The 19,971-nt window shown below is 39.3% G+C and overlaps 2 protein-coding genes across 2 annotated transcripts; one reads left to right on the forward strand and one right to left on the reverse strand.

Moving 5' to 3' along the window:
* Positions 1-3,234: 3,234 nt before the first annotated feature.
* On the forward strand, positions 3,235-4,303 carry LOC121996034 (dehydration-responsive element-binding protein 1E-like). Its single transcript, XM_042549838.1, has one exon. The coding sequence runs from the start codon at positions 3,240-3,242 to the stop codon at positions 3,999-4,001; it is 762 nt and encodes a 253-aa protein (XP_042405772.1). The 5' UTR covers positions 3,235-3,239; the 3' UTR covers positions 4,002-4,303.
* Positions 4,246-19,959, reverse strand: LOC121996032 (cytochrome P450 704C1-like). The gene is made up of 6 exons (XM_042549837.1): positions 19,622-19,959; positions 19,332-19,547; positions 18,958-19,245; positions 18,524-18,871; positions 4,655-4,858; positions 4,246-4,573 (listed from the first exon to the last, which is right to left on the reverse strand). Exons 1-6 carry the CDS (start codon positions 19,910-19,912, stop codon positions 4,346-4,348), a joined length of 1,575 nt encoding a protein of 524 aa, XP_042405771.1. The 5' UTR covers positions 19,913-19,959; the 3' UTR covers positions 4,246-4,345.
* Positions 19,960-19,971: the final 12 nt, after the last annotated feature.

Genomic DNA, 19,971 nt, shown 5'->3' on the forward strand with positions numbered 1-19,971 from the left:
GCCGCCACCGTCGGTCGCCTCAGCAGGCCACCATCTTCGCCAATCGACGGCGATGGGCGACGCCAGGCGGGCGACGGCGGGTGACGGCGGCGGAGGCGGACGGCGATCGACGACCGGCGACCGGCGGCGACTGACGACCGACGGCGACCGGATACGACCGACGACCGGCGGCGGCCGGCGACCGCGGCCGACGGTCGACAACAGACTAGGGGTATATTCGGCATTTAAACTTTGATGAAACAATGACCTCATAATATAATCGGATTACATAGCATTTGCTTTGTAATCCAGATTACAAATCTTCACTACCTTTTGTAATCCAGATTACATTACATTACAAGTTTTAAATCAAACCAAACAAAATAATCGACTTTGTAATATAATATGGATTACATTACAAGGTAGATTACAGGCTACCTAGGCTGTTATATCTGAATCGAACAATAATTACTCAATTTGATAATAAATATGATTAATTCAACTATTCAATATCAATCGGTTGATAATATCATTCATCCATATATTGGTAAGAAAAGTCTGATTACTTTGATAACCAATTGAATTAATCAATTTTATATCAATTTCTATTTGTTTGATTTGATTGTAAAATTTGATCAATCCGATTTATCCTTAAAAAAAAGCTTGATTTAATTGATTCGGTTCTATTTTGAACCGATTTCCTCTAGCCAGCAATGGATTCAGGAATTAAAATTGAGGTGGGATTTTAGATATATATATCATTAAAAAAAGAAGTCATTACATTATATTGTTCAATAAAATCATTTCCTACTATAAAAATAGAGTTATAGTAATAATATCCTTATGCTCTAAATAAATTTTACTAATCTATTATTTTTAACTATTAATATAGTATCTTTTAAAAATTTTACATATAAATTATAATTAATAAAATATCCTCCAAAAATCCTATTTGAATATCCGAATAAAAAAGATTATTTTTTAAAAAATATTCTTTGTTATTGATAGTATTTGTCAATTAATTTTTATCATATGATAATATATATATATATAATATCTTATTTTTTAATAATAAAATTTTTGAATCCATTGTGTCTATCTAGTAAGGGATTCGGTCGGTGGTGTGGAAGTGACTACTGAGGCCACCGCCCATGCAGTAATAGATTCAGTAACGTTGACTACGTGGTGGAAGGATCGGATATTAAAACTAACGTTGACCAAGTCCATGGGTCTTAATCAATTGACTCAGCATATCCGAATTGATCGATATATGCTCGTAAATGATATAATATTTTATTACCAGCAAGATGCTGAGCTGGGCCAGCTGTAGTGATAATAGAATGGTGGGCAGAAGACCCGAAGCTTCGGGGGGTGTTTCCTTGGGGGGACAAGGAGTACTAGAAGGGAGTGACGTCGGTTGCTAGCACTCTGGATTTCCAACGGTCGCCGTCGCTGACCAACATAAGAAAGCGCGTGGTCTTTGGGACCTGTGGGCGGGCAGCGCAACTGAAATCTAACTGTCACTAGCTTGGGATTCATCCCCCATTACTCCACTTTAGTAAACAAACCACTGTCACTTAGCTGGAGATTCCAGGCATGGCTGATCGATACCCTTTGCTTTGCTTTGACTGTCTGCTCCTTCAATTATAAAAGTCAATTTTTGTCTCACTCCCTTCCCTCTTTATTGTCTTCTTTGATCTATGTAAACAAGGAACTCAATATCCAAGTTTATTAGGGCAGGTCAAAATCTATTTCATATAAACTACTGACGGAAAAGTCAAAGCATTTGGTTGTAAACTCCCCAACCTGTAACTGCACGAGCGGCAAAAGGGCGCCGCCCGCCCGCATAGATCCTCTTCTAAATCCTTCCCCAATTATCCAAAAAAAGATTCCTAATATAAAAAATATACAATTTTTGCCCAAAGTAAAGGTAAAAAACTTATTTGGGAAAAATAAAAAAAAGGACATCTAGATTTATCAAATTGTCAATGGATATTTAAAAAAATAAATCAAAAACGCATTATGCTTTCCGAGAATATTTATATTTTTCATATTAGTTACTACTTGTTACTATAATAATGTATAATAGCTACAATAGGTAGTTAATAAAATATTATTATAGTACTATAGCAGCTATTTGATAACTATAACAATTACTTAGTAATTTTTATAATTATTTTGAAATGATTTTAATCAATATAAAATTGACAAAGTTTAAATATTTTTAAACAAGTCGATAAAGAGTATGTTAATACAATAGTATTCTAAACTTAAAATTTAGAATTCAAAATTTTAAGATTTAGAATTTATTTTATAACTATGTATTAGTTATTTTAGTAACTTCTACCACTCTATAGTAACTATTTAGTAGTTTTTAAAAAAAATTTATTTAGTAGTTTTTATAATTTTTTTAATAACTGTATAGTAACTATTTAGTAACTTTTATAATTTTTTTTATAACTGTATAGTAACTATTTAGTAGTTTTCTATTTAGCAGTTTTTATAATTTTTTTATAATTGTATAGTAACTATTTAGTAGTTTTTATATTTTTTTAAAGTGATTTTGATTAATTTAAAATAATCAAAATCTTAAGATTTATAAGATTTAATTATAATGGTGTAATAGTGATTTAATAATTTTTATAATTATATATAGCTGCTGAGTAGTTGCATAACTATTTTAAAATAATTTTGGTCAAATTAAATTTATTATAAAAAATTAAATAATTTTAATAATAATAATATTTGTGTATAATAATTTTTATTAAAATGAAATAATTCATTTTGGACCGTAGCAAGGAAGGATAATTTGGAAAAGTGGAGTGTTTTTTATTTTTATTTAAAAAAAAAAAAAGAGATTCCATGTGATACAAATGGTCGGTCACCGCCCACGTGTCCTTCTGCACCGGATCTCAGTAAATTATTCCTATTTGTTATTACTCCGTACTAAATTGAGGCCAGCTCACGGCCAACGGACACGTGAGCGCAGATGGATTCGGAGGTGTCTACCTTCGGCTCACCACGCGCCACCGCACGCCACGTCCCAATTTGAATTGAATTGTTGACGATGAAACCGCCCCGGGCCCACTGCATCCCATAACTCCCCGAGAATCATCGTGGAGTAAGCAAACGGTTACCTGCTTGCACTTGACTTGCTCCAGCTGTCCTCCGCGTCGAGAGCGAGTGCCATCCCTTCTACCTGCTTCCCCGCCGCAACGGACACGAGAGAGATAGCTATATATATGTGTGGCCGCCTCCGCATGGATCTCCCAGTCTTCCCAACACCAAGCAGAAGCAGCCGCCAAAGAGGAAAGAAAGAAACAGAGAGTCTATTCGAAGCAGAGAGAGCCAGCATGGAGGGATTCAATTCGGGATTCAATTCAGGATTCAATTCGGATTCCGGCTCTCCGTCGGCGGGGGAGACGTGGGACTACGAGACGGTGTCGTCGGCGCCGCCGAAGCGGCCGGCGGGGCGGACCAAATTCAGGGAGACGCGGCACCCGGTGTACAAGGGCGTCCGGCGGCGGGGAACGGCGGGGCGGTGGGTGTGCGAGGTGCGGGAGCCCAACAAGAAGTCTAGGATCTGGCTAGGGACCTTCCCAACGGCAGATATGGCGGCGCGCGCACACGACGCTGCCGCCATGATGCTCCGCGGCCGCGCAGCCTGCCTCAATTTCGCCGACTCCGCCTGGCTCATCCAGGTCCCGTCCTCCTTCTCCGGCCCGAGGGATATCTCCAGGGCAGCCGCCGAGGCGGCGGAGCAGTTTCGGCCCCGCGCCGCCTCCTCCGCGACCACACCTTCGCCGACGTTTTCCACGGCCGCTACCGCGGCCTCGCGGGAAGAAGCAACTCCGACCGCCAGCGCAATCGATTTGATGAACTACGATGACATCGATTTAGGGTACTCTTACTACGCCAGCATGGCGGAGGAGTTGCTGGTGGCGCCGCCGCTGCACGGCGGGAACAATTGGGAAGACCTGGAGACGTGGGCCGATGTGCCACTCTGGAGCTACTCTATTTGATGATATGCAAGATCTCGCCCTGTACATCAACGAATCTAAGCTACTCTATTTGATATCTAAGATGGCTGAATTCCCAATTCCTTCTAGTAATTTTCTTCTCGGAGGAGGAATGGTCTCCGCATCAGACCATTGCATGTGGATAAGGCTATCAGTTGACGTGGGCTCCAGCAAATCTTCCAGATGGCTGCTGATGGGCCCTAGCCGCCGGCTGGCCTATCAGGTGACGGCAGCAGGAGATATTTTGTTGAGAGATTTGTATACTTAGCTCTCTGTTTTATAAACGAGTCTAATACACATCTGTCTATTGTTTAATACACACCATGTCCAAATGCAAAGATCAGTTCTTAAAACACAGATGCATGTTCCTCTTCCTCATAAACAATATCAGGGGTTTGCCTGTGGCTTGCAAGAAGCTCAAGGCCTCCATCTATTCGAAGAGTAATCGAACTTTTATATCGCACATTCCTCGACTCATCCTTCAGCTCGAACCTGAAGAAATGGAGGAGAACTGCTGACAGAATCTTCATCTGTAAGTAAGCAAAATCCTTTCCGAGGCAAATCCTTGGGCCTGCCTGTGGGAATGGAAGAACAGGAATGAATAAAAATTGTGATACTAATTGATCCAGTGGCCGGCCGGCCTTCCGTTTGCTTACTTGAAATGCAGTGAACTTGAAGGGGCTCTCAGCTTGGAAAGCTCCATTCTCGTCGAGCCATCTTTCCGGCCGGAAGTCCTCTCCATCCTCTCCCCACAAGAACTTCATTCTGCCCATGGAGTAAGGCAAGTAGCAGATCATGTCTCCTTTTTTTATATCCAAGCGGCCTGGCAGCGTATCATCACAGAAGCATATCTTTGGATCCTTCAACATTGCAATTAACACTACGCGAAGTCAGTGAGGCCACACCACGTCCAAAATGTTAGATAATATAATTATCGTTATTAGATGAGCTTATTTATAAATTACACGTATAAATACTATCTGAACTCATCTAAGTGATCTAACTTAAAATTATTAGATTTTCGGATTATTGAATGTAGATCTCGTATGTATAGAATTCATTAGTATCATCCATTGTCATCTATAGGTTGATAATGGATTTGCACTATATAATAGGTTGGTCCCCAGAAGATTATGACATCTTTTTGAGACGTCTCTTCGTTCTCAATTGACGAATAGGATTTGGCGTCGTCAACCCTAACTCCTTCGGAAGACCAACCTTCTTCTCCTTCTTCTTCCATAGGATTGTCAGATCGATGAGCTCTACAACACGAAGAATAATGACAATTCCGCTACATTTAGATTCTTCGTAATTATAATATTTATGTATTTACTTTTTTATGACATGTTCTCGATGAAACGAAGATCCATGCTTATATGTTCTTATATTTCCTATATACGAATTCTTATACGGTGCTTAGAATCCATGCAGCTTAATAAGAACTATCAATTGACATCAGAGCAAGATTCTGTTTTATCATTTTTCATTGGCAATAAAGTTTAAATTTTTCGTCAATTTATTATTTATATGATAGATCAAGTTTTCTTAGTATGATATAAATTTTTGATTGTCGAAAATCATATAAGAGAAAACTATGATAGACTTTTTTTGAGTTTTTTGTGTTTCTGTGAAGAATACGAAGAACGGCAGAAATCATTGCTATTTAACCTAATTTTAGGTAAAATTATGATGGTTCAATCAATTGCTTTAGTCAAGCAATCGACTGTCGAGTCTAAATTTTGAACACAAATTAGATTCGATTGGAATTGATCAACTAATTGATTGATGTTTTTAATTAATCGATTAGGATTGAAATTCAATTATATGTATATAATTCATTAGCTGCATCCATTGTCATCTATATGCTAATAATGAATGTACATTATATAATGGGTTGTTCACCATATTAGGGTATTTTTTTGAGACGTCTCTTCGTTCCTCATTGACGAAGAGGATTTGGCATCGTCGACCCTAACTCCTTCGAAAGACCAATTTCTTCTCCTCCTTCTTCCGTATGATTGTCGGATCGACGAACTCTACATGAAGAACAATGACAATTTTGCTGCGTTTAGGTTCTTCGTAATTACAGTATTTATGTATTTACTTTTTTATATCATGTTCTCGATGAAACGAAGATCCATACTTATATGTTCTTATATTTCCTATATACGAATTCTTATACGGTTCTTAGAATCCATGCAGCTTAGGTTTTAACAAGAACTATCAATTGACAACAGAGCAAAATTCTGTTTTATCGTTTTTCATTGGCAATACAGTTTAAATTTTTCGTTGATTTGTTGTTTATATACTACATCAAGTTTTTCTAGTATGATATAAATTTTTTTCCATCAAAAATTATGTAAGAGAAAACTATGATAAACTTTTTTTGAGTTTTTTATATTTCTATGAAAAATATAAAGAACGGCGGTTAACTTAATTTTAGATAAAATTATGATGATTCAATTAATTACTTTAGTCAATCCATTATCGAGTCTAAAATTTTAAATAAAAATTAGATTCGATTAGAATCAATCAACTAACATGATTGATATTTTTAATTAATCGATTAGAATTGAAATTCAATTAATTAACAGTCTTAAATTTATGACTATATTAATTTTAATGTGATTTTAATCTAGATTTTTTTTTAATTAATTAAGTTTTTTAATATTTCTTTTTGAAATAGTATGACTACTGTTTCATGGGGAAAATACTCGATTTGATTGAAACAGTACGCGTAAAGAAAAAAATACTGTTTAACATTTCACTGTTTAAATGTGAAACAGTGAACGAAAGACGTTTAAAAAAATTGATGGTTTCGTTGAAACAATGAACTGAAAAAACAAAAACCATTAAATTTTTAATACCTTAATAATTAAGAAATTGAATTAAATAGTATTAAACAATATTATTTGATTATTGAACTTAAAATAACTTTTAACTTCGTAAGTAAGAATTTTATATACAATCATGGGATTACACATAGTAAATTTTTGAATAGATTAAGATAATTAATTAGATCATATCAATCAATTACTATAAAATATTAATCGATTAATAAACTTAATTTTATATTATTAAGGTTGATTAAGTAATTTCTGTTTGAATTAAGTTCTTATAATTTTCTTGGATTTATTTACATGACGTACTACTATGTTGAACTAATATGTTAATCAAAAGGAAGATACCTTAGGCAGATTTAATATATTTTGTGTTGATAGACATATATTTATGATAAAAATAATCGGCCCAAAGAAAAATTACTTTTATACCAGATATATGCATAAGATATCTCTATAGAAAAAAATATTATTTTATCTAGATTATGCATAAAATATGTCAATCCAAAGGAAGACATATTATGTGGCTGATTAAGGTTGTTGTGAGCTATGAATGAAAATATAACTCATATAAAATATTATATCATGCGCACAATGGGTCAGACCAAAGGAAGACACATTGTGTCACCAATTAAAGTTTGAGTTATATCAGAGAGTATCACTAACAAATAATATGTCAACTCAAACGAAGATATATTATGTTGTATTTGGTATCTCATAAATAACACATTTATGTGCATTTAAAATTTTATTTGCATAATTTTATGTTGTTTATATGTTCTTGGCTTTAGTTAAATCGTGAGCTTAAATAAATTTCTCTCTTTAATTTTAGTGTAATCTGTAACTGCCAGCATTAATAACATCCCAACACTAATTAGTTTGAATTTTACTAAATAGAAAGAATACGTGATCATAGTCTTAGGATGCATGGACTTAGACTATGCATTAAGGAATGATCGCTCTGCACCTCTGACAAGTGCTAGTACTATAGAGCAGAGGGTTGAATTTCAATTGTGGGAGAAATCAAATAGCATGAGTTTAAGTATCATAAGGCTATCCATACCGGCACCAAATAAAGAGTCGATAACTGAGGGAGAAGATGCTAGGAGTTTTCTAAACTAATTAGCAGACCGATTCACCTCAAATGAAAAGATCCACATTACCACACTTCTTACGAAGTTGGTAATCATACGATATACTAGAAAAGAAAACATAAATGAGAGACTCAGGCGTGAGACACCTAAAAGTGCTCATTTAGCATCTAGATCTCTAGGTTTAGGCAAGAAGAGAAAGAGGATCAATAAATGAAAATTAAAGTTGATTGTAGATTCTGGGAGTTTTCAAAATGTTGTTAGTTCGGAAGTTAATTTATCTATAGTACACACTGACACTTGACGTATAGATACCGGTGCTACTACTCATATAAGTGTCATTATGCAAGGTTATCTTAGGAGTCATCATCCACTTGATGGTGAAAGACATCTATACGGGAAATGAAAAGAAGGCTAAAGTAGAGTTCATGGGTATTTTTAGGCTTAATTTAGGAACTGATATCTTTCTTGATTTAGAAAATACATTTATTGTACCATCTTTCAAACAGAACTTAATTTTAATTCCTTTTTTGGACAAATCAGGTTATTTTTATTCATTTAGAAATGTAACATTTATTATTTTCTTTAATTCAGTTTTGATTAGGAATTTATCCTTAGTTGATAACTTTATAAATTGAACATCTTTACATCTACAGTTGACAACAAAATAATGCATAGTATAGGTATGAAATATAAATTGACTAATGAGAATTCTTCCATGTTGGGGCATATGCGTTTAGGATATATATCCAAACAACACCTAGAAATATTAATGTCATATGAAATTCTCGATTTCCTTGCCATGTCAGACTTTGATGACCGTATAGAGTGTATCAAGGGAAAGACTACTAATAAAAGGAATAAGTGAGCTAGTTGTTGTAGTGACACTTTAGAGCTAATACATACGAATATTTGTGGACCATTCCCTAAAACATCTTGGAATAGACACATATTTTATTAGTTTTATAGATGACTACTCTAGATTTGACTATCTGTACCTTATTCATGAGAAGTCACAATCTTTTGACATGTTCAAAATTTTCAAAGCCGAAGTTGAATTTCAAGTAGGTAAGAAAATTAAAGCCGTTCAATCCGACCATGGAGGCGAATATTACGATCGATATGATGGATCAGGTAAATAATGTTCAAGACCTTTTGCAAACTACCTTGCTAAGTGTTGGATTTGTTGGAGTGTATACTAAAAGTCAAGCTTTTGTAAACATTTATTTTTGAAATAAAAGAATCGCATTGGTCAATATCTGCATTTATTTATTAAAAGTAATTGTTCAATTAATTTATAAAGTAGATAACATGGAGTGTGGTGTCACACTCAGGAGATCATGTTGTCGGTTCTCTATAAATTATAAACAGTTGCTCACGACTAAGATAGAAAGGAACAAACCATCAGAATAGTCGTAGTATAATTAAGTATTAGTTTATCTTGACTAATAAATTACACTGATACACTTTAAGTGTATTGAGTAGGACCATTTAGGTAAGTTCTTTTTGTACTGACTTAGTAAAAGAACTAGACCTTAGTTATTATGAAAGTGTGTGCTTTTAATCCTAATATAATAACAAACACATATATTGAATATTTATTTCTTTGACTTATCAAAGGGTGAGGTTTAGCTCGATAAATCAATATGCCTGATAAGTTGAGAAATGATATTACTTATAGTGTGTGTTGTTGATTATAGAAGGAATCTGTGTCCTAGTTATCTAGGTTGAGAATGCCCCCAAGAGGAGCTCAAAAGAATTGTCATGTTAAACCCTGCAGGTGGACTTAGTCCGACATGACAATGAAGTTGAGTGGTATTACTCTTGGAGCTAGATATTAATTAAGTGAGTTGTCAGTAACTTACTTAATTAGTGGACATTCGTAACCTTAAATACAGGGAAACTAACACACTCATGATAAGAAGGATCCCATAATGTAATTTGGGATTGATGCGGTAGTGCGGTAATAATTCTCTAGTGGAATGAGTTATTATCGATGAACTTGAGTTGTGTGTTCGGGGCGAGTACGGGATACTCAAGCTCATCGGAAGGTCAAAACCAATTTCTCCTCAAGGTCCCTGTCGTAGCCTCATTATAACCTCAAGTCCATCCAAATGTAAGGCTCTTCTTGGTATCCAAGAAGGGGGCCGGTCCATTGCTTGGTGACCAAGCAATGGCCGACCACATCTCCTCTTAAAGGGTCGGCCCTATTGCTTGGTGACCAAGCTAGTAGGGGTCGGCCATAATATTCAAACAAGGAGGGTTGTTTTTGAATTTTTAAAATATTCTCTTTGTAGAAAACTATAAGTTTTAAAAGAGAGATTTTAATTTTAAAAACTTTCCTTATTTGAATTTGGTCACATATTTTAATTGAGAGTTTTAAAAGTTTTAAAACTTTCCTTTTTTAACCATCTTCATGATTTAAGAAAAAAAAGAAAAATAAGTTTTAAAATTAAAATTTTCTATCATCATGTTAAAAAAAGGAAATTTTATAAGAGGAGTTTTAAATTTTAAAACATGGTTTTAATTTTTTAAAACTTTCCTTTTTTAAACTCTAGGAAAGAGAGCTTGTAAAATTTTATAAGAACTTTTCTTCTTGTAAAATTTTATAAAAAAAAATTAATTTTTCTTTCCTAAATATGGTGGTCGGCCACCTTGCTTAGTGCCCAAGCAAGGGGTCGACCAAAGCTCAATCCTAAACCAAATAGGATTAATCACAACCATTGATTTGGTGATTGATTCAATCAAGAGGAAAGAAAAGGAAAAATAAAAAGGAAAATGGAAAAAACTCTTGGATGATTTTATTTTTGTAAAAAGTTTTTCCTTATTTGCCTTGGGAAAGTAATATAAAAGAAGGGGTGAGGGGACTTCATGAGACACAACTCTTATTCTTTGGCTTGGAGACTCTCTTGGTGGACGACCCCTCTCTCCCTCTCTTCTCCCTTTGCTCTCTTTTCTATTGTGGTGGCGGCGGCCGAATATTACAAGGAGGAGAAGCTCTTTTGGGTGGTGTTCATCTTGGAGGATCTCGCCCACACGACGTCCAAGGCGAGGCGAGGAATACGACAGAAGATCTCGAGGTCATTAGCTTACAAAGAGAAGGTATAACTAGTAGTTTTCTTCCGCATCATACTATTTATTTTCTTTATAAGAATTCTAAATACAAGAGGCAATTAGATCTAGTTTTTCGAATTTATTTTTCGAGTTTGTGTTTTCTTCTTTTTCGAATTTGTGATTCGATTGTTCCTTTTGGTTAACCTAGAGTTATTTAAGGAAATAAATATTAGCTTTCCTTAAAAAGATTTGCTTAGACGGTGGTGGTTGCTCCCATATCTAAGAAAGTCATGTGCCTCGCCATGCAGTCCTAAAAGCCAATTTTGAAAATTAATATTTATGAAATTAATAACTTAGGTAGATTTGAATCAATAGTGTTAAGTTTCGCTTGCGATTCAAATCTAAACCATTAAGAACAGATAAGTTAAATTTGGAATCAATGATGTTAAGTTCCGTCTGTGATTCCTAATTTAACTTCTAAAGAACACAATAGGTTATTTAAAAAAAGGTTCGACACTTGTACAAAAATTTTTTGTACAGTGGAACCGGTACATTTTCCTAGGACTAACCAACAGGATTGTGCCTCAATATACCATGCCTAGTACACCCAGTCAGAATGGTGTAGCTGAGTATCGCAATCGAACCCTAAAAGACATGGTAAAAAGTATGACTTTCACTTCTCTACCAGAGTCCTTGTAGGATGAAGTACTCAAGACTACAGTTTACCTACTCAATAGAGTATCTAGTAAAGCAGTAACTAAAACCTCATTCAAGATGTGGACGGGTAGAAACCTTAGCATTAGGTATTTACACATTTGAGGTTGTCCAGCTGAAGTTAGGCCTTACAGGCCTAATGAAAGGAAACTGGACTCAAGAACAGTTAGCTGTAATTTTGTACGTTATTCTGAGAAGTCAAGAGGATATAAATTTTATGATCCCCCTAATAGATCTTTTTTTGAAATGGGAAACGCCAAATTCATTGAGGATAGTGGGAGTGATAGGGTCAGGAAAATATCTTTTGAGAAATGCGTTGACAATCCTCCTGTGGTCACTACTAGTGCGATTAGTAGTGGTATGGTTATCATACCGCACATTATGGGAATCACATCTAGTGAGCGTAGTGAATCAAGATATTTTCATGACATCTTCAATACAATTGGAGGAGTCTGCCACTAAAATTGAAGTATTGTCTCATATTAATGAGCAAGCACCTCAACCACCTTAAACACAAGTGCCTTTAAGGCATCCACAAGGGAATGGAGAACAACTAATTCTCGTGATTATGTTTATCTCCAAAAGCAGGATTTTGACATAGGGTTGGAAAGTAATCCTATATCTTTCCAAGAAGTCAAACAATGCTCTAATCCTGAAAGGTGGATTAACGTCAAGCAAGAAGAGTTGAAGTCTATGGCAGACAATGACGTTTGGAAACTTGTCGAATTGCCTGAAGATAAGAAGCCCGTTGGTTATAAATGGATATTTAAAATCAAGCGAGATTCAAGGGACAATGTCAAAAAGTATAAGGCTCATCTTGTTGCCAAGAGATTCACTCAGAAAGAAGACATTGATTATAAGGAGACTTTCTCACCTATGTCGATGAAAGACTCATTTAGGGTAATTATGGTACTTGTAACTCATTATGATTTGAAGTTACATCAAATGGACGTAAAGACTGCATTCCTCAATAGAGACATAGAGGAGTCTATATATATAGTTCAACCAGAGAATTTTGAGTCTAAGGACTCAAAGCACTTAGTATGTAGATTAAAAAAGTTCATTTATAGTTTAAAACAGGCATCCCATTAGTGGTATCGAAAATTTGATCAAGTGGTTACCTCATATGATCTTAAAGAGAACCCCGTTGATCAGTGCATATATGTCAAGTTCAGTGGAAACAAGTTTGTTATACTTATTTTGTACATGGACGATATATTGCTTACGACCAATAATAAGGGTCTACTGCTTCAAACCAAGTCATTTCTATCTGGTAATTTTAAAATAAAAGATCTTGATGAAGTATCCTTGGTTTTAGGTATACAGATCTATCGTGATTGTTCAAGAGACATTCTTGGACTTTCACAATATGTTTATATTGAAAAGATGCTTATAAGGTATGATATGCAGAACTTTACACCTGATGACACATCTGTGTCAAGAGATGACAAGTTTAGCTTACAGTAGTGTGCACAACTTAAACTTAAAATAAAGGAGATGGAACAATTCCTATATGCGTCAACAGTGGGAAGTCTCATGTATGCACAAGTTTGTATTCAACCAGATATAATATTTATAGTGGGGATGTTAGACAGATATGTAAGTAACCTAGGATTATCGCATTGGAAAGCGGTTAAGAGAGTGATGCAGTATTTGCAAAAAACTAAAGAACATATGTTCACGTATCGGAGATCAGATCACCTAGAGGTGATTGGATATTCAGACTCCGATTTTGCTGGATGCTTGTATAGCAGGAGGTCCACTTCAGGCTATATAATGGGTTTATCCCCAGAAGATTAGAGCATCTTTTTGAGACGTCTTTTCATTCCCCATTGACGAAGAGGATTCGAAGTCGTCAATCCTAATTCCTTCGAAAGTCCAACCTTCTTCTCATTCTTCTTCTTCTTCCATAGGATTGTCGGATCGACGAACTCTACACGAAGAACAATGATAATTCCGCTGCGTTCAAGTTCTTCGTAATTACAGTTGATCCCGTCCGGAAGCTGAGTCAGATGGAGACGGGCCTTGATGTATTGGAAGTTGACAAAAAATCGCTGTGGCATCGGATCTACCTGGCACCTTCCAGAAAGGTTCGCACGGGCGGCTGACGAAGGAAGATGATCAGGACGATGCCACTGCGGCTCTGCGCACACTCAGACGAGCCCACGAGTCGTTAGAGACCAGAAATCAAGGAAAAAGTCTCCGGGTCAGACCCTCCGACGCTCAAGTCAGGTACTTTTTCCCCAGAAAACACAGAGAACGGACGAAAAGTAAAGACTGGTGAAAAATGACGAGTGAGCGTACCTGCATAAGGGATAAAGAATCCCTTTTTATACTACAATTCTGGGACCTGGCAAGTGTCAGGGAATGTCGGCTGTCAGGCTTTGTCTGGCGGTGATTGACACGTGGCTCTTCTTAATAGGCCGACGGCAAAACCAAAGGCGTAGTGAGCCCCGACTGTTAGCATATTCCCTGACACATTGATTATTCTCTGACACTCTCTGACAAGCGGTTATGATTCCTTGGCTTGTTTGTCCTATAGTGTCTGGATGTTGGGTCTGTATTCCGAGATCTGTACTCCGACTTGCTTCTATATGCTATTATCCGTGGTTCGTATGTCCCAATCTGTGTGTTAGGCTTGTATCCCGACCTACCTTTGTTAGCTGTTATCCATGGCCTGTACCTTTCGACCTGTACGCTAGAACTGTGTCCCGACCTGCATTTGTCTACTGTTATCCATGGCTTGTACGTCCCGACCTGTCCTGTAGTGCCTGGACGCTGGGTCTGTATCCCGAGATCTGTACTCCGACTTGCTTTTATATGTTGTTATCCGTGGTTCGTATGTCCTGATCTGTGCGTTAGGCTTGTATCCCGACCTGCCTTTGTCAGCTGTTATCCATGGCCTGTACGTTCCGACCTGTACGCTAGAGCTGTGTCCCGACCTGTATTTGTCTATTGTTATCCATGGCTTGTACGTCCCGACCTGTATGCTAGAGCTTTGTCCCGACCTGCTTCTGTCTACTGTTATCCATGACCTGTACGTCCCGACCTGTACGCTAGAGCTATGTCCCGACCTACTTCTGTCTACTGTTATCCGTGACCTGTACGTCCCGACCTGTACGCCAGGTCTGTATCCTGACCTGTATCTATCGTTATCCAAGGCGTGTACGTCCCGATCTGTAAGCTAGGTCTCTGTCCCGACCTGCTTTTGTCTACTGTTATCCATGACCTGTATCTGTCGTTATCCAAGGCGTGTACGTCCCGATCTGTACGCTAGGTCTGTGCCCCGACCTGCTTCTGTCTACTGTTATCCATGACCTGTACATTCCGACCTGTACGCTAGAGTTGTGTCCCGTCCTGCTTCTGTTTACTGTTATCCATAGCTTGTACGTCTCGACCTGTACGCTATGTTTGTGTCCCGACCTACTTCTGCCTACTGTTATCCATGACCTGTACGTCCCGACCTGTACGCTAGAGCTATGTCCCGACCTACTTCTGTCTATTGTTATCCGTGACCTGTACGTCCCGACCTGTACGTCAGGTCTGTATCTTGACCTGTATCTGTCGTTATCTAAGGCGTGTACGTCCCCGATCTATACGCTAGGTCTGTGTCCCGACCTGCTTCTGTTTACTGTTATCCATGGCTTGTACGTCCCGACCTGTACGCTAGAGTTGTGTCCCGACCTGCTTCTGTTTACTGTTATCCATGACTTGTATGTCTCAACCTGTATGCTAGGTCTGTGTCCCGACCTGCTTCTGCCTACTGTTATCCATGACTTGTACGTCCCGACCTGTACGCTAGAGCTGTGTCCCGACCTGCTTCTGTTTACTGTTATCCATGGCTTGTATGTCCCAACCTGTACGCTAGGTCTGTGTCTCGACCTGCTTCTGCCTACTGTTTTCCATGCCTTGTATATCCCAACCTGTACGCTAGAGCTGTGTCCTGACCTTCTGGGTTTCGCCCCAGGCCTTTCCTTCTGCGTCTCTATTTGGCCTGTGGGCCCCCTCCTCAGCTATGCCTGCCCTGTAGGTCCCAACCTATACGCTAGGTCTGTGTCCCGACCTGTTTCTGCCTACTGTTATCCATGACTTGTACGTCCCGACCTGTACGCTAGAGCTGTGTCTTGACCTTCTGGGTTTCGCCCAAGGCCTTTCCTTCTGCATCTCTATCTGGCCTGTGAGCCTCCTCCTCAGCTATGCCTGGCCTGTAGGTCCAGCTTTCAGCTGTACCCGACCTGTGGCTTCAGTTCTCAGCTGTACCTGGCCCGTGGGCTCAATTCTTGATCACTATCGAGGCCGGCTATTTTTCGACTCGCCTCGTCAGCCGAGACTCTGACCCTGACCACACAAACTTGACTTCGGGCCTCCACGTAAGCTTGACTTTTAACCGGTCACGGAGGCTGGACTTCTGACCTCCACATAAGCTTGACTTCTGACTGGCCACGGAGGCTAGACTTCTGACCCTCCTGACCTCCACGTCAGCTTGACTTCTGACTGGCCACAGAGGCTAGACTTCTGACCCTCCTGAGCTCCACGTCAGCTTGACTTCTGACCATCTTGTGGTCTTGACTTCTAGCTACATCATTTTACTGACCCCACGAACATGCGTCGTATCAACAGTATTTATGTATTTACTTTTTTATGATATGTTCTCGATAAAACGAAAATCTATGCTCATATATTCTTATATTTCCTATATACAAATTCTTATACGATTCTTAGAATCCATGCGACTTATTTAAGTGATATGAAAGTTATTGAGTTATTCGATGTGGATCTCATATGTATAGAACTCATTACCCGCATCTATTATCATCTATGGGCTGATAATGGATGTACACTATATAATGGGTTGATCCCCAAAGGATTAGGGTATCTTTTTGAAATGTTTCTTCATCCCCCATTGACGAAGAGGATTCCACGCCGTCAACCCTAACTCCTCCGGAAGACCAACCTTCTTCTCATTCTTCTTCTTCCATAAGATTGTCGGATTGACGAACTCTACACGAAGAACAATGATAATTCTGCTATGTTCAGGTTCTTCGTAATTACAGTTGATCCCGTCCAGAATCTGAGTTGGACGGAGGCCTGTTGTGCTGTTGTCGACGTCGTTGAGATGCGTCGCTGACGCTGTACTTCCTAGAAGGATTACCGCAGGAGGATGACGGAAGACGATGACTAGGACGACGAGGTGGAGATCTCCTGCACACACTCAGATCAGCACCCAGGTCGTTAGAGACCAAAAACCATGGGAAAAGTCTCTTGATCAGGCCCTCCGACTCTCAAGTCAGGTACTTTTTTCCCAGAAACATAGTGAAACGAAAGGACGAAATGTAAAGGACGAATGTGAAAGGACCAGTGAGCGTACCTGCGTAAGGGAGAAAGCACTGCTTTTTATATGGCAGTGGATACTTCTAGAGTCTGATGAGTGTCAGGGAATGTCGGGTGTCAAGAGTTGTCTAGCGGTGAATGACACATGACATCTTCCTATAGGACGGAGGAGGGATCGAGGGGCAATGAACCCTAGACCGTTAGCATATTCCCTGACATGCGATGATTATTCTCTGACGGGTGGTTAAGATTCCCTGGCTTGATTGTTGTATAGTGCGTGCCCACCCAGGTCCGTTATCCCTGGACTAGGTCCCCGTACCTGCAAACCTTGATATGTGAGCACAGACCTGCATTCCCTAGCCTGTGTTAGTCGCTCCATAAATCCAGATCTGTATGTCCAGCTCTGCATTTGCCACCCAGTGAATCTGGTAAATTTAGACCTGCAATTACTGCCCCGCAACTCGAGACCCCCACTTGCCGTTCCTTAAGTCTGGTCCTGTATGCATGGTCCAGCTCCGTATTTTGTCTTGTAAGTCCTGAACTGTATGTCTTGGTCCACATATCATGTTCTGCATGTTTTATCTTGTAAATCCTGACCTGTGAGCCTTAGTCTCCTAAACGGTACGTCCTGACCCACATATCCTGTTCTGCCTATCTTGTCCTGTAAGCCTTAGTCCGTCTCCGCTTATCCTGATCTGTACGTCCTGATCCTGTTCTGCATATCTTGTCTTGTAATTCCTTATCTGTAAGCCTTAGTCCGTATTCGCCTATCCTAACCTGTACGTCCTGATCCTGTCCTGCATATCTTGTCCTGTAATTCCTGACCTGTAAGCCTTAGTCCGCCTCCGCCTTTCTTGAACTGTACGTCCTACCTTCTGAGTTCCTACTTGCCATGTAGGCCTGATCCCTGACTGCCATGTAATCTTGACTTTTGACTACCACGTAGGCTTGACCTTTGACCACCATGTAGGCTTGACTTCTGACCTCCGCGTAAGCTTGAGTAAACCTTAGTCTGTCTCCGCCTATCCTGACCTGTACGTCCTGATCCTGTCCTACATATCTTGTTCTGTAATTCCTGACCTGTAAGCCTTAGTCTGCCTCTGCCTTTCCTGAACTATATATCTTACCTTCTGAGTTCCTACTTGCCATGTAGGCTTGATCCCTGACTGTCATGTAATCTTGACTTTTGACCACCATGTAGGCTGGACCTTTGACCGCCTCGTAGGCTTCACTTCTGACCTCCGCATAAGTTTGATTTCTGACCTCCTCATGGGCTTTACTCCTAACCACATCGGCTATCCGACCCCTCACTCACGCACCGTATCAACAGTATTTATGTATTTACTTTTTTATGCTATGTTTTTGATAAAACGAAGATCCATATTCATATATTTTTATATTTCCTATATACGAATTTTTATACGATTCTTAGAATCCATTCGACTTAGGTTTTTACTAGAACTATCACAAAACCCTAATGGAATGACACTCTCACCTCAGGAATGGCAGGGTGCAGCCTCAGGGTTTCAGTCAGTGCTGCATGGAGAAACTGCATCTTGCTGAGGGCTGCTTCCGTGAGGGTTGCAGTGAAACCAGCTGCCCTGTCCATGCAGCAGTGATCTGCTGCAGTTGAATCCTCAACTTCTCGAGCCAACTGGTCCTGTAAAGAAGAATGCTTGCAGTTGCAGAGCATGTAGAAGAACCAAGAAAGCGTGATGGCTGTGGTGTCTCTCCCTGCTATTATTATGTTCAGAATGATGTCTCTCAGGTACTTATCGTTCATGTTCTCTGAATCCTTCTCCTTCTCCGCCAAGAACCTTGATAGCATGTCCTGCTTCCCAACCTACAGATCGATCGATGATGAAGATTGTAGTAATTTGATTGAAATTGCTAAAATCTTATACAAGTTAAAGCAAGATGAGTACACACAGTCTGATTTTGCTGCTCAGAGAGAAGCTCCTTCTTATTGGAGATCAACTTGTAGATGAACTCGTCGATGATTTGGATGTCCTTTTTCAGGGTGGCTTCTGATCCAACATTGAGCAGTTTCTTGATCATCCACGAAGGATCGGCGTAGCGCCAGAGCACGAGATCGCCCGCCTCGTCGAACGCCCTCGCGAAGGCCATCCCTTCTTTGCTCAATCCAGAAAGAGTGTCCAATTCTACATCAAACCCAATCTTGAATATAGAATCCATGGTCGACCTCATGAACAGATCCTGCAGCAGATCAAAACCACAAGGTGTACGTTCTAGCAAACTAGCATTTGGGAAACAATTCCACACTACTGTTTTGTGATCTTGACCTGGATGTCCACGGCTTCATTGGAGCGAGCTGAATTGGAAATCGCCGCGGCAAGCTTGGCCGCGGCCTTCCTGAAAACGTCGCCGCTGAAGTCTTTCAAATTCTTTGTGGAGAACTCATAGCTCGAGAGCTTCCTCTGGTGGCGCCACTTCTCTCCGTCAACGGCGAAGATCCCGTCGCCGAGAAGATCCTTGAGGGTATGGTAGTTGTAGAATCCCTGTTGGTTCATCGCATCAAGATTATTACGGATACAAACACACTGATCAATATAATAAATTGAAGAACAAATACCTTTCCATATTTGGCAAAATTGGTTCTAAGGACGTGCTCGACGACAAGGGGATCGACGGTGTAGAAGTAGCTCCTGCTGGGTCCGAGGAGCCGGAAGGTCTTGCTCTCGCCGGCGAGGTCGGTGTGGTAGTCATGGATCCTACTGAAGTAGAGGAGTTGGTGAAAGATTGAACCTTTAAGAGGAGGAAGTCTTCTCTTCTTCCCAAATCTGTGGAAGGAGGCAGCTAAGAACACAAGTAGAAGGGTGGCTGCAAAAGAAATGGGGACATAGGAGAAGAAGAAATCCTCCATGGACAGGAACTCAAGGATCGAAAAGTATCCTCACCGGAGTTACGCATCTACTACAATAA

This window comes from Zingiber officinale, chromosome 6A, assembly GCF_018446385.1.
Source record: "Zingiber officinale cultivar Zhangliang chromosome 6A, Zo_v1.1, whole genome shotgun sequence".
NCBI lineage: Eukaryota > Viridiplantae > Streptophyta > Magnoliopsida > Zingiberales > Zingiberaceae > Zingiber > Zingiber officinale.